This window comes from Ammodytes marinus (assembly GCF_949987685.1).
Source record: "Ammodytes marinus genome assembly, chromosome: 16".
Lineage (NCBI taxonomy): Eukaryota > Metazoa > Chordata > Actinopteri > Uranoscopiformes > Ammodytidae > Ammodytes > Ammodytes marinus.
Window position 1 is genome coordinate 13344631 of NC_137220.1, and position 15133 is coordinate 13359763.

Genomic DNA, 15133 nt, shown 5'->3' on the forward strand with positions numbered 1-15133 from the left:
GTGATAAATCATTTTAGCTCCCTTAGAGGGGAGCAAATGTAAAAAGTGGCTCAGATTACCCCGTTCTCCCCTATATATAATAAGATAAAAACTATATAAAAAATATGTATTGCCTAAGGGGAAATTCACATTACAATAATACATGTTGTATTGCATTGCATGCTTAGAGGTAAAAAGAACAATAAAAGAAAAAGAGCTGTTTAAATTGAACGAAACAAATTATAAAGCCTATTAAATAAGATTGTATGGAAATCTCATGTTAAAAATCTTCCTTAAAACTCTTAAAGTGATTCTACCTCCTTTTGTAAGCGTTTGTATATAGTGCAAACATTAAAGGTGCAGTGTGTAATATGACATCATCAAGAAAGTTCTACAAAGTTCTAGAATGCAACACTCCCTGGGTAACCCCAACCCTTTTGAATAATAACAGAAGCTACAGTGGCCTTCAAGGACAAGAACAATTCTAAATGTTAAACAATGCACCTGATGACATTCCAACTATGACACTTTCAAGATGGCGGCACTAGGCCTTGGTCCAAAATATGCAGAAATATGGACATATATGAGACCCTTTCTAAGGGGAAAAAAATATTCAAAAGATTTTGTTCAGCTATTATGCACTAAATTAAATGTACTTATGGATATTATAATTACTTTCTACAAAATCTGCTAGGAAATAAAACCCAAAATTCTACACACTGCAAGTTTAAGTATGAGAAATTAATATTATTGTGTTATTTATATAATACATTATATGAAAATTCGAATTATTTTTAATAATAGAGGCTTTTATTCTTATAGGTCCATGCTTTTATTCCGAAGAAACACGTTCTATACTTCCGGTGTTTTCCCAATTGCGTCAGCTTGACGTGTCTCCGTCTGACGTATGAATCATCCTTCCCCAAGATGGCGATGCACCTGTTTCTCCGGTGCTGATCCTTGTTGTTGTTCACGCAACGTTAGTAAATTAAGCAGCTGGAGCAGAAACTGGCGACCTAGTTAAAGTTGAGGAGTAAAAACTCCGTCGTCTAAAATGTCCACTGACGAGCTGTCAGCCTCGGACAGTGAGGCTGTCCTTGCGGGCAAAGGGGAGCGCTGGGCACCCGTGGGCGCTGTGGCTAGTCCAGAAGATGAGAGCGGGAGTAGGAGAACCAGCGGGCCGACTAAGAGAGCCTCCTCCTCGGCCACTGATGAGGAAATGGCGGCCCGTCTGGAGAAGCTGGAAGAGGAGCAGGATTTACTGAACTCTTCTCTCCTCGCGCTCACTTCGCACTTCGCTCAGGTTCAGTTGAAGAATAGATTTTTATTATTAATTATAAATTATTATTAAACGTTTAACTAGTAAGACACTATTCAATTTATATTTTTTCTAATATAATTTAAATTATTCATTTGTTAATAAACTTTATTTTATAAAATATTTGACTGTGTATTAAATATTGAACCTGTTTTGAGAACAGAAATATTTTACTAAAATATAATGAAAATGTTAAATTGTTTAAATAGTTTCGTCAATGAATGAACAGTTTGTTACACAGTTCGTTTTTATAGGTCCATGAGTTCGTTACGCAGTGGTGAAAAGTTACCATTTGCTCATTATAGTTTTTTATAAACTTAGTACTTAAAGGTGCACTCTGCAGTTTCAGGGGAGGGCCATTTGTTTACATTAGCAGAGCCTGCACTTAGTTTACAAAACATATGTTCTCAACATGTAATTCTTAGCATTTAATAATTCTATCATCATAAATCAAGACAAAATTATTTTGAGGCACCTGGAACTAAACATAAGTCTAGAATATGTTTGTAATCAAAACTGTGGGTCTTGCTGCTGTAAACTAAACCTTACTTTATAGGTAGCTTTCTTTAAATAGTGTTCCATTTTTTTGTAAGGAAAGTCTTTTTTTTCAGTTTTGAGAATATATCTGGACAATGTTCACTTCTCTGACACACCCAAAGTTACTCATAGTGCACTTTTTAACTAAACTCCTCTGTCACACTCAGGTTCAGTTCCGACTGAAGCAGATCGTTCACGCGCAGACTGAGGAGAAGGAGAAGATGTTGGCAGAGCTGGAGGAGTTCGCCTTCAGAGGCTGCCCGCATGTAGTGGGCTGCCGGACAACGGACGCCACACAGCTGGAGAACTCGGTGAGGCTATACTATGATCATGGACCTATTATTGATTATCTACTTTATATTTATATGGTTAACCCAATCTTTTTCCTTAAACTTGTATCCGCACCATGTATTTGCACTAGTTTTGTGTTTGTTTGGATCACAGGTTGCTCTCTTCACTTGTGTGTTTCTCTTATACACTTCTTATTTTGTATTGCATTGTTGAAGGGAGCCTGAGACCCAATCATTTCATTACCAAGGACTACTGCTGTCATTGTTGTGCATATGACATTAAACACTCTTAAATCTTTCTCTTGAATAAGAGACTATGATACAGAGATATTTATTGTCATATGTAGCCTACCGAAAAACAGGCAATTGCACTCTACATGAAATTCTAACTCTGTTTGTTCTCCTATACACTTGGAATACTAAAACTCACCTATAACTTTTTAAGATACATATAATATAAGATATATATGACAAGTATAACAAAAGGAAAATAATTGTCACATTAATGAATAAGTAGTGAAATAATTTGTTAGGGAGGGTTAATTCTGCAGTTGATCACACAGACACTTTTCTCACTGATATACAAATATAGATATAGGCACACACACACATTCACAGTCGTTCACACTCATTCACCGCAGTGGCTGTAATGATGTTTCTAGTTGCGTTTCTAGTTGCGTCACACTCTGGCTGCTGCTCCAACCTCTCTTTTGATCTCTTATTTAGAAAATGTTGCTTTCTGCCACAAGTGTTGACTCAAAGAGCTGCTGGCCAAAAAAAATGCCTCTTGCGTACCACTATCTGTGTAATAAAGGCCTTTGTTTACACTGCGGTGTTAAGGCAAACCTCCATATTTACTCCCTGTGCCTCTTCACGTCAGTCTTAACTGAAGCAGGGCCGCGGACGCACGGTTAATTGTTTGCAGTTATCGCTCTTCATCTCTTCCGCCCTAAAGGTCTTTTCGTGTCATTTCTTTTTTGTCACATGCTTTACTTGCAGGGGGATCTGGTGAGTATGATGCCCGGGGACTCTTTGTGAGTTTAGTTTGTGTGTTTTTGTGTGATATTGTGTGACTGTTGATATTGGTATTCGGGTGACACACGACAGGCAAAAACAAACAAAATGTTTTAACACTGGTACATTTTGAGATTTTTGGTTATTTAGCTTCCATAACATGTCTTCTTCCATAGTAGTGTGAATAAAAGGTCAGACATTTACATTTAGGTTTATTTCTATGAACCAAAAATCTCAACTTCTAAAGCACTTACAGCAATTTGTTTAGAACTGCACATAGTATCTTTTTGATTTATAAAATGAAAGAAGGTTGTGTACCCTCTGTTCAATATGTTGCTGTGGTCACTCTGTCTGTCAAGATTAAAATCAGTGTGTGCGTGTGTGTTTGCGTGTGTGCGTGTGTGCGTGTGTGTGTGTGTGTGGTCCTGTCAGAGCGAGAGGGATAAGCGGGAGCGCCTGGAGTCTCAGAGGGAAAAACAGAAGGATCTCATTTTCCAGCTGAAGACACAGCTGGATGATCTGGAGCGCTTCGCCTATCAGGAGGGAAGCTACGACTCGCTGCCACAGTCTGTTGTCATGGAGAGGCAGAAGGTACTCGCCATGGCAACTGGGTTCGAAGCTGCTTAAGTGTTAATGTGTGGCCATGGTTTGTCTGATCAGCCATCGAATCTTACACCTATTGTATAGCTTGAAAATTATACTTACAACCTCATAGGAGCTTGTGTTGAAAATATAAAAATTGGCGGGGGGCTCCTTGTGTAGTGGTCAGAGCGCCATTAGTCATTGTTACTACTAAAAACATATGCTACCTGTATGGTCATAGTGCTCAATCTTAGCCTGCCCTACAGCTTCAGTAACTTTATTCCATTTGCCAGGTCATCATTGACGAGTTGATCAAGAAGCTGGATGTGAACCTTAACGAGGACATTGGGAACTTGTCTCCCGAGGAGCTGAGGCAGAGAGTGGACTCTGCTATAGCTCAGATCGTGAACCCAGCGCGGGTCAAGGAACAACTGGTGGATCAGCTCAAAACACAGATCAGAGACCTGGAGATGTTCATCAACTTCATACAGGGTACACAGTCTCTCATTTTTAAAAACCTTTTAAAAGACAGAACAAGTATGTGAACACAGATAAAAACAACATTAAACAACGACAAGGGAAACAGGGTACACAGTCTCATAAATGTACATTACAAGCCTCAGTTTGTTCAATATCAGATTTTTAAAATTGGTTTATTTAACTTATTTGATTATATTTTAACTACTGAACTGATTTATACTTTTGATACTAAAATGTATCTATAATAAGTTTTATATATTTTTGAAGAAATAATATTACACATTTGATGGTAACATATAAGTAATGAATTGTATTTTCTTAGATTCTTGGTACGTTAAATGATATACTGGACTTCAGTATATCAACTTCAGCCAGTTCTAATAGATTAAGTTATTCTTCTTCTCACCTCTTTTTTGAACATGTATAGGAAGTGTTGGACAGTTTTTAAAATGTATTTATGTTTTTCAATGTTTGTACATTGTACTTTTTTATGTCTGTCCACTTGTTTGATAATTTTCTTTTTTTAAGTTGTTTGAAATTAATACATTTTTAATCCTTCAAATAGATGAGGTGGGCAACCCTCTCCTACCAGATGGTGGAACCAGCCAGCAGCCACGGGCAGCGGGGGCCGATGCCAGAACTCAAGGACTCAAGAAAGGTTAGTCAGTTGTACAGTATATATATATACATATCACACCCTGACTATAGATTTAGGTAATAAAAAACTATTTCAAACTAATAAAAACACATGTATGGTAAAACCAAGTAGAAGGTAATCAAATCACAATATCACAATGCATCTTAATAATAATAATAATAATAATAATAATAATAATAATAATAATAATAATAATAATAATAATAATAATAATAATAATAATGAATAAAAAGTACTACTACACCTACATAGTGTTGTTTAATATTTTGATGGGTGATATGGGTGATTTTTGTACCAGTTTAGCACTCTGAAATGATGGCTTAATGGCAGTTTTGAAATTCTGGGTTCTGAATGTGTAAGCATCTAAAATGTTCTGTGCCTCCCTGAGCAAGGACTTTTCATATAGAGTTGGAGATAGTTTTTTTCTTTTTTCCCCATTATCTTCACAGTTGTCTTGAGTGATACGTGTGAGCTTTGAGTAGTTGTGCTAGTAGGCTCCCATACAATGTTGTTCAAAAATGTTGTCCAAAATATATAAATGCTCCGACTTTTAAAAGGTTTACTGGAATTGCAAAAATATCTCTGTACTTGGCAAGATGGAAGAAGTGGATTGAATGTTTGTTTCATGATTGTAACTGTGCGTGGCTGTATTGTTCTGTTTGTTTTTGTTTGTTCGTACTGAAAATTCAAAAAAAAAAATTAGTACAAAAAGAAATATATAAAAATTAAGTGTTTACTGGAGGTGTTATTCAAAAGTGTTGTCCAATAAAAGTCTATTATCCTCCTATCACTGCAGTGGACCCAGAGCAGGCCCAGAAGATACGTGAGACCGGCCTGCAGCTCATTCAGAAAGCCCTGGCCGTGCTGCAGATCTTTGCTGTGAGTCAGTTTGGCTGTGCGCCCGGCCGCGTCCCTCAGAGCGTGTGGTCTCCAGAGTGTACGGGACAGCAGGACTACGGGCCCGTGCTGCAGCGTCTGGAGGCCGCTGTAGAGAAGGTGCGGGTTCTGGGCTCTGGCAGACAGCCAGCGCTCGAGCACGTGGTGAACTACACCAGCAACATGGCGCTGGGCCCTCGAGACGAACTGACTGCCTGTGTGAGGAAGGAGCTGGCGTTCGCTCTGAGAGACTTGTTGGCTCACGGTCTCTTCTCACCCTCTCAGACCATGAGCCTGGTGCTGGCACCCATTTCCTGCCTTCTGCCTTACAGTTCAGCCCCACAGACCATGCACCCGTGGGAACTCTTTGTTAAATTCTACCAATCTAAAAACGGTAAGGCCTTTGTTGAGTCACCGGCCCGCCAGCTCTCACAGTCCTTCAGTCTTCCTGTAGGTGGCGGCCCAGTGACCGTCACCCCGAAACAGTCTCTGCTGTGGGCCATTCACACGGTGCTGAAGGAGCACGGACGCTACAAACGAGGGCCGGACACAGAGTTCAAAGCGCTGGTGTGCATGGCACTGAATGAGCAGCGGCTGGTGTCGTGGCTCAACCTGTTGTGTAAGTCTGGGACTCTAGTTCACCCACACTACCAGGCCTGGAGCTACATGGCCCAGACTGGTTTCGAGGGGGCGCTGCGTATACTGGGCCGAATCAGCCACCTCAAATTTAACCTCCCAGTGGACCTGGCCGTCAGGCAGCTCAAGAACATTAAGGATGCTTTCTGAGGAGGCAACAAGTCCATGAAAAGTAAAGGAAAATCTCAGAAATCTAGTGTTTTATCAGCTAAACTCCACTGCTCTTTACTGGCATTTAGGGTGCACTCACACTAGGCAATCCTTGCCATGCTTCAGCACTCTAGGGATGACCATATTCGAGCACAAGCAGGACGGCCTCGCTTAAGGTGTGCTCCTGTAGACGGACATTTAAAAACAAATTTGACGAATGGTTGGCATTGGTCTGATGCTTAGGTGTAATATTTGCTGAAAAATGGGCTTATAAATTATTTAAAAGAATTGGATTAAATGCAGCAAAAGCCAACCCCCAAACCCTGCGTTTAAAATATAAACGCATCGTAATGAGGCAATTGCAAAGTGTGAGTGTGCTCTAGGAACATAAGCCTGACTTTGTGCTTTAAGTATGTAATCTTTCATCGGTAAAAATTAAAATGTGTGACGTCTACAGTACATGCATGGGTGATTATGTTGTGTGAGCTTCAACTGTAAGCAACCATAATCGATGTGTTCCACTATGTTTAAGATGCCAAAAAGACAATGCTGCTTGTACTGTTAACATGCCTTAGAACGGAGACTGAGATTACCTCATCTTTAGTGAAACCTTCCTGACCTTTGCGACCTGTTCTCACCCCTCCGTATCAGTCCCCCTGTGTACGTGACGGTGCCCTAACCTATGCAGCGAAGAGAGAGAGTGGATCTGTATAGTAATGAGTACTGTAATATGGAGTGGTACTGTGGTGTCTACACAGTAACCAAGAGCTCTGATGTACTTTATATGTGCTTTTACTGCTCCATTGAGTCAATTATTTAGCTTGTAAGTCACTTGTAGCAGACTGGTTGATCGTGAAGCTAAAAAGTAGCACTCAACTTTAGGGCTGGGTATTGAAGTTGGATAACTTTTTGGTACCGACTGAAATACTACATATGTATCGAAGAAAGTGCTGGGGGAGGCATCCAGGGAAAACACATTAGGGTACAACATGGGTTACGCAGTCAGGGAGCCTAACATACTGAATTGCTACTTTACATTTTGCACTCAAAACTATTTGCATGGTTGTTAAAAGTACCATGGAAAAAAGTAGCGTTCAGGAACCGGTATCGAGGTCAAGGTATCTGTTTAGATATTATCAAATTGTTTTTAAATGATATCCAGCCTTACTCAGCTTCACCTTAAAATGAAAAACTGACATTTTACAGATTCCATTATGATGCAGGTGATATTGAAGTTAAAGTGTTGTGACATTATGCAGCTGTAATTGGCTCTTGACCCCACTCCATTTAAAACCTCTGAAGCAGTAATCTGTTATCTTGCACGTTGTCTCAACAAATTAGACCCTGTATCCCTATAACTGCTGCGTCCCTCTGATTCCAGGTGTGTATACGGATTTATTTAATGGTGTAATAGCTTACATCCCATATTTAACATGATTGTAGAATATAAAAGGTTTCACTTTGTTCACTCTTGTTTTCCAGAAAATAATATTTTTATCTTCCTGAGAGAGTTGAGTTGCACGTATCGTATCCTTAAATACTGAATGTACAAACCATAGATGCTTTAAACCGGAGGTTAGTTAATGGGATTGAAACTTTTTCCTTTGCTCACATGTGTATCAATCCCACAGATTGATGATCAATGCATTTGTAATTCCCCAAATCAAAACCATATTCCATGTCAATGCACTTTGTGACTGAGTGCACCTGGAGACATATTTATTGTTTATTTTATGTTACTGTGTAAATGTGTTTGTGTAGTAGTAAATATAAAACACTATATATTTGGTTCTTATTTTCCCAGTTTTCTTGCATTTTGTTCAATTGTTATATTGTGATTTGTATATGTTAAAGAGTAAAAAGTTTATTTATTGTATTGCATGTTAGCATATATCTTATCAGAACACTTTTAAAGTAACTGCTGAAAATAGTGTGTTCTTCTGGGAACCACAAACACATTGAATCATTGAAATTGTGATATTTTATATTTTTATTTAAACATTTTAATCAATCAATTAATCAAAATAATTTATTGGGAGGTATGAATTGTGTTTTTTATCATGTTTGTTGCATACCAACAGCTGTAAAACCAATTAAACAGTAAACTAATCTCTGGGAGTCGTTTTCCTTTTTCCCGATACAAAACTTGCAACGGCATATTCTGTAATGCATGCAGAGGATCATTATGAATACTGAATATGAGTACTTTTGCTTTAGATACTTTAATTTATTTTACTTCTTATACCTTTAGTTCCAAATAACGACTTTTACAAGTAATGAGTAAGTTTCCCTTCGGTAGAAGATCCGAATGCAGGATTGTTACTGACAAAATTATAAAAATATTACTCAGTAAAATTAATATATTGTTAATGCACCAAAAGTAAAATAAAGTTGCTCTAAATAATGGTTAAGGGTAGTAATACATTGCCTGGTACATTTACATTTATTTTAAATTAAACATACATAAATTAATACATTTTAAAATTAATAGATTATTTAACAATGAAATGTGAAAGCAAATACATATGGGAGTTAATACAAAGCTAACCAAATGGTGATCAAAATGTGAAAATATATATAAATATATATATATATATATATAAATATATATATATATATATATATATATATATATATATATATATATATATATATATATATATATATATATATATATATATATATATATACATACAGTCCCCTCCATAAGTATCGGAACAGTGAGGCCAATTCCTTTATTTTTGCTGTAGACTGGAAACATTTGGGTTTGACACCAAAATATGAATATGAGACAATAGATCAACATTTAAGCTTTAATTTCCAGGTATTTACATCTGGATCTGATACACAACTGAGAAGATAGCATTTTTTGTAAATGAACACCACATTTTTAGGTGAGCAAAAGTATTGGAACAAATAGACATAAAGTAAATTAAAGTGAATAAGACTTAATATTTTGTTGCAAATCCTTCGCTTGCAATAACTGCATCAAGCCTGTGACCCATTGACATGACAAAACTTTTGCATTCTTCTTTTGTGATGCTTTTCCAGGCTTTCATCGCAGCCTCATTCAGTTGCTGTTTGTTTTGGGGGGTTACACCCTTCGGTCTCCTCTTTAGCAGGTAAAATGCATGCTCTATAGGGTTTAAGTCTGGAGATTGACTTGGCCAGTCTAAAACTTTCCATTTCTTGCCCCTGATGAACTCCTTTGTTGTTTTTGCAGTTTTTTAGGGTCATTACCTTGCTGCATGATGAAGGATCTTTCAATCAGTTTGGTTGCATCTTTCTTTAAATTGGCAGACAGAATGTTTCTGTAGACTTCTAAGTTAATTTTGCTGCTGCCATCATGTGTTACTGTGTTGTTGTCAAGATAAACCTTTACCAAAGTGATGGAAAGGCTAAAGTTTGGAGAAAGAAAGGATCTGCTCATGACCCCAAGCATACAAGCTCATCTATGAAACAGCCCATGGCTTGGGCTTGCATGGTTTCTTCTCGGATGGGCTCATTAATCTTCATTGATTATGTAACACATGATGGCAACAGCTAAATGAACTCAGACGTTTACACAAACATTTTGTCTGCCAATTTAAAGGAAGATGCAACCAAACTGATTGGAAGATCCTTCATGATACAGCAAGATAATGACCCAAAACACATTGCAAAAACAACAAAGGAGTTAATCAGGGTCAAGAAATGGAAGGTTTTAGACTGGTCAAGTCAATCTCCAGACTTAAACCCTATAGAGCAAGCATTTTACCTGCTAAAGAGGAGACTGAAGAGAGTAAACAAACAGCAATTGAATAAGGCTGCGGTGAAAGCCTGGAAAAGCATCAAAAAGGAGGATTCAAAAGTTTTGTCATGTCAATGGGTCACAGGCTTGATGCAGTTGTTGCAAGCGAAGGCTTTGCAACACAATATTAAGTCTTATTCACTTTAATTTATTTTAAGTCTATCTGTTCCAATACTTTTGCTCGCCTAAAAATGTGGTGTTCCATTACAAATAATGCCATCTTCTCAGTTGTGTATCAGATCCAGATGTGAATACCTGGAAATGAAAGCTGAAATGTTGATCTATTGTCTCATATTCATATTTTGGTGTCAAACCCAAATGTTTCCAGTCTATAGCAAAAATAGAGGAATTGGCCTCACTGTTCCGATACTTATGGAGGGGACTGTATATATATATATATATATATATATATATATATATATATATACGTGTGTGTGTGTGTGTGTGTGTGTGTGTGTGTGTGTGTGTGTGTGTGTGTGCGTCCCTTTATCATTTATTATCATTTATTAATGCCTAGGGTTATTTTTTTTGGTAAACTTAATGGCGTATTAATTAATTTAAGAATTGTTTATTTTTTTAATTACGGTATGCCAGTTTGGTCCTTCATATATTCGACTCTTCCACCATAATAAGTCCTACAGCTGTATAAAAAGATAAACACAACTTATTTTTATTTTATTTTATAAAATATTTTGTAGCCAATAAGTTTGTGCCCTTTATTTAAGTTACAAGGAAATAAAATAATAGAAAAATACGTATTTTTTCTTTATTCGCGAAGTAAAAACATCAAACACGGAAGTGACGTTTCTGCTCTTTGGGGTCAAAGTTGACAAAAACCTACCAGACTTCCTTTCCTGTTAGCGGTGGCCGTAGAACAGCATCAGTGAGTGAAATTTCCCTTGAATAATCTTCAAACATCGCCTCAAATCTGGGCATTTTTACAGTTTTATCATACCGCACATACGACAATCAATAATTTAGCCGAGATGCGACTGTTATTTTCAGTAATTTAGTTGATACATGGAGTAAATACGCGTTTAATGCAACGCTCCGTCTCCGTAGCATTCAATTCATCATGGCAGCTGAACTGTCTGTTAAAGGGGTTTATTTTAGTGCTATTCTGCTTGTATTTCATCTTAACCAGCGCAAGCCGCCTCCTTAAATTGTGTGAGGGAATATAAATGTTGTACGGTCCTCAAATTTGGTGAAAGTCGTTAGTTAGCTGAAAGCTAATGCTAACATAGCAGACCATTCAGTATGAACTAGTCCGGAAACTTTTAAAGGGATACTCCACAACCTCATACTGATCAAGGTGGTTCACACATGAGTTCCGTTGTTTGTGAAGTTGTGTATCACAAGTAGTTGACTGTTGTTTGTTTTGTGTGGCAGACATGGGCAAGTTCATGAAGCCTGGAAAGGTGGTGATGGTCCTTGCAGGACGCTACGCCGGGCGCAAAGCTGTCATCGTCAAGGTAAAACGTTGTTCTTGGTGAATGTTATCTACTGTTTTAATGAGTCTGTAAATATATATACAGACTCGCATGAATACGGCCATGATCAGACTGGAAACATACCAGATAATTCATCATCAAAAGAGGCTCCAATGCTCATCTAATGAAGCTGCTGCTTTTGCACATGACTTGACTCCAACAATAACCTGTAACACTTTACCAAATCTAAATCCCAAAGCTTAATTAAATTGCATCATGATATTGAACAAGCAGATGTTATTGCAAACATGATATTAAAGCAACTTATTCAATGAGCAAAATCTGAAAAATGTAAACAATTGCCTGCCTACTCTAACACTGTTAATATTCTGTTAATATCTCTATGCAGAACATTGACGATGGCACAACCGACCGTCCTTACAGCCACGCTCTGGTCGCAGGCATCGACCGTTATCCCCGTAAAGTAACCACAACCATGGGCAAGAAGAAGATTGCCAAGAGGTCTAAGATCAAGGCCTTTGTCAAGGTTTTCAACTACAACCACCTCATGCCCACCAGGTTGGTGTCCTTTTGTCTATTTCTCAAGCCAAAGTATATCCATTTGATGTAAAAACCCTTTTGGGTTGTGGTAATGTTCAACATTTAACTTGTGAAACCCACCTTGTCAGTGTAAAGCTGAGCAGCTCTAAGAATATATCTGGTGCTTGAATTAAAAAGTAAAACTAATCCTGTGGGCATAGAAATTCATAGAGAGAAGTAAACTACAACTCTAAAGTTGCATTTAGACAAGAAAACATGGCGAGTTAAAGTTAGTAGGCACCTGGTAAACCATATACTTTCTGATTTTCTATCACTTTTGTATAATTTCTGCGTTTATAAAACAATGTTTTTTCCCAGCTGCAGTCACCATGAGATGAATTATTAGATACTAAAACAAATTAAATTAGTTGTAATCGAAGTGAGTTGGATGATGCTTTTTGTCAGGCAATCTGAATTAACTCGCACACTGGCTCATTGTGGAGCAATGTTGAACAACCATGATATTGGTAAACGTGCTGTAGAACAACGCTAGTAAACATGTATGACCAGAGTGTTTATTTCCTTAAATATGATGCCAGGGAGAGTGTTTGTTGTGCCTAGAATGCTTCTCCTTAGCAATTGTGTTGGAGGCTGCATGATTTCATATAACTGTTAAATTCCTATAAGTAGACTTATATGTGGACTGAAATGTTAAGGCCATGTCAACATGGACATTTAAAAAAAACAATTGCAGAACAATTCACCCCAGCGGTCTTTTAGACAATAAATGTAATCCTGCCAGGCTAGTCTGTGACGATAATGTGTAACGTCAAACGGAGACGCATGCTCAAATTGAAGTCATGATGCCATCGTTTCCCAAAACTTGGGTTTACCTGTCCCCACTAATGCAGAAATTAAGGTTTCCAAAATCTCTACTTTGGGGGGAGATTTTGAAATGTTCTGGTTTTATTGTCAGTTTTCAATGTTTGCATGTGGACAAAGGGCCTGATCGCACAGGATGCGCTACTGTTTCAGAAATACGTGCGCGCGCGTGTGTGTGTGGACATGGCATTAAATGCATACTAAGAAAAGTTGTATTGTTCATTAAGCCACCTTTTGATGAGTAGAGGGTTTAAATAACTCCTCTTTTCCTCCAGATACTCAGTGGATATTCCTCTGGACAAAACTGTTGTCAACAAGGATGTCTTCAGGGATCCTGCTCTCAAGCGCAAAGCCAGACGGGAGGCAAAGGTCAAGTTTGAGGAGAGGTAAGTCTCATCTGAAGTCCACATGGTTTTCTTGGTATCCTATTTATTGAACCTTTTTTATAACCATTTATTTAACCACTTAAGCTTAGTGTTGAGGAGTCTGACTATGTGTATTAATCAGTCCAACCTATCAACTTGAAACGTTTTCTTCAACACACTCTTTTGGTAATGCGACAGACCTTATATCCTTTTACAGGCAGAAAATGCCCTTAAACAACCATGTCTTCTGTGGAAGCATATTTTGTGTTTCAGGATTGTTTGTTATGTTCTAACTTATAGCTGTCATTAAATAATTGGGTCGAAAGGCTTTTCAACTTACTGCACTGTTTATTTGTCATATAGTTTAGATAAGTTACCTGTGTTCAGTTAACCTTGGTCACATACCAGCAGGTAAGAAGGTTTTCCGTTCTGTAATGTTGTGTGCTAACTTTTTTGTTTTTTGTTTTCAGGTACAAGACAGGCAAAAACAAGTGGTTCTTCCAGAAGCTCAGATTCTAACTTCACTCGGTTTCACAAATAAATGTTAAAAAAAATTGATTTTGACTGAATCTTCATTGACTTTACCTGTTGTCTAAATCGTAATGGAGGAAGATGTATACAGGTCCTTCTCATATAATTAGCATATTGTGATAAAGTTCAATATTTTCTGTAATGTACTGATACACATTAGACTTTCATATATTTTAGATTCATTACACACAACTGAAGTAGTTCAAGCCTTTTATTGTTTTAATATTGATGATTTTGGCAAAAAAGTAAAGAAAAACCAAAAATCCCTATCTCAAAAAATTTGCATATTTCATCCGACCAATAAAAGAAAAGTGTTTTTAATACAAAAAAGTCAACCTTCAAATAATTATGTTCAGTTATGCACTCAATACTTGGTCGGGAATCCTTTCGCAGAAATGACTGCTTCAATGCGGTGTGGCATGGAGGCAATCAGCCTGTGGCACTGCTGAGGTGTTATGGAGGCCCAGGATGCTTCGATAGCGGCCTTAAGCTCATCCACAGTGTTGGGTCTGGTGTCTCTCAACTTCCTCTTCACAATATCCCACAGATTCTCTATGGGGTTCAGGTCAGGAGAGTTGGCAGGCCAATTGAGCACAGTAATACCATGGTCAGTAAACCATTTACCAGTGGTTTTGGCACTGTGAGCAGGTGCCAGGTCTTGTTGAAAAATGAAATCTTCATCTCATAAAGCTTTTCAGCAGATGGAAGCATGAAGTGCTCAAATCTCCTGATAGCTAGCTGCATTGACCCTGCCTTTGATAAAACACAGTGGACCAACACCAGCAGCTGACATGGCACCCCAGACCATCACTGACTGTGGGTACTTGACACTGGACTTCAGGCATTTTGGCATTTCCTTCTCCCCAGTCTTCCTCCAGACTCTGGCACCTTGATTTCCGAATGACATGCAAAATTTGCTTTCATCCGAAAAAAGTACTTTGGACCACTGAGCAACAGTCCAGTGCTGCTTCTCTGTAGCCCAGGTCAGGCGCTTCTGCCGCTGTTTCTGGTTCAAAAGTGGCTTGACCTGGGGAATGCGGCACCTGTAGCCCATTTCCTGCACACGCCTGTGCAT

The 15133-nt window shown here is 38.1% G+C and overlaps 2 protein-coding genes across 2 annotated transcripts; both read left to right on the forward strand.

Moving 5' to 3' along the window:
- The first annotated feature begins 930 nt into the window (after nucleotides 1–930).
- rundc1 (RUN domain containing 1) lies at nucleotides 931–8554 on the forward strand. Its single transcript, XM_080044772.1, has 6 exons — nucleotides 931–1282; nucleotides 2002–2145; nucleotides 3571–3729; nucleotides 4014–4212; nucleotides 4766–4858; nucleotides 5655–8554. The coding sequence occupies exons 1-6, from the start codon at nucleotides 1034–1036 to the stop codon at nucleotides 6518–6520; spliced, it is 1710 nt and encodes a 569-aa protein (XP_079900898.1). The 5' UTR covers nucleotides 931–1033; the 3' UTR covers nucleotides 6521–8554.
- Nucleotides 8555–11135: 2581 nt separating this feature from the next.
- On the forward strand, nucleotides 11136–14085 carry rpl27 (ribosomal protein L27). Its single transcript, XM_080044446.1, has 5 exons — nucleotides 11136–11193; nucleotides 11700–11782; nucleotides 12150–12319; nucleotides 13438–13548; nucleotides 13998–14085. Exons 2-5 carry the CDS (start codon nucleotides 11702–11704, stop codon nucleotides 14044–14046), a joined length of 411 nt encoding a protein of 136 aa, XP_079900572.1. The 5' UTR covers nucleotides 11136–11193; nucleotides 11700–11701; the 3' UTR covers nucleotides 14047–14085.
- The last annotated feature ends 1048 nt before the right edge of the window (nucleotides 14086–15133 follow it).

Coding starts and splice junctions, on each gene's coding strand:
- rundc1 (XM_080044772.1), top strand. CDS start 1,034: ATGTCCACTGACGAGCTGTCAGCCTCGGACAGTGAGGCTGTCCTTGCG. Junction 1,283..2,001: donor TCACTTCGCACTTCGCTCAG/GTTCAGTTGAAG, acceptor TGTCACACTCAG/GTTCAGTTCCGACTGAAGCA. Junction 2,146..3,570: donor CCACACAGCTGGAGAACTCG/GTGAGGCTATAC, acceptor TGGTCCTGTCAG/AGCGAGAGGGATAAGCGGGA.
- rpl27 (XM_080044446.1), top strand. CDS start 11,702: ATGGGCAAGTTCATGAAGCCTGGAAAGGTGGTGATGGTCCTTGCAGGA. Junction 11,783..12,149: donor GCAAAGCTGTCATCGTCAAG/GTAAAACGTTGT, acceptor ATCTCTATGCAG/AACATTGACGATGGCACAAC. Junction 12,320..13,437: donor AACCACCTCATGCCCACCAG/GTTGGTGTCCTT, acceptor CTTTTCCTCCAG/ATACTCAGTGGATATTCCTC.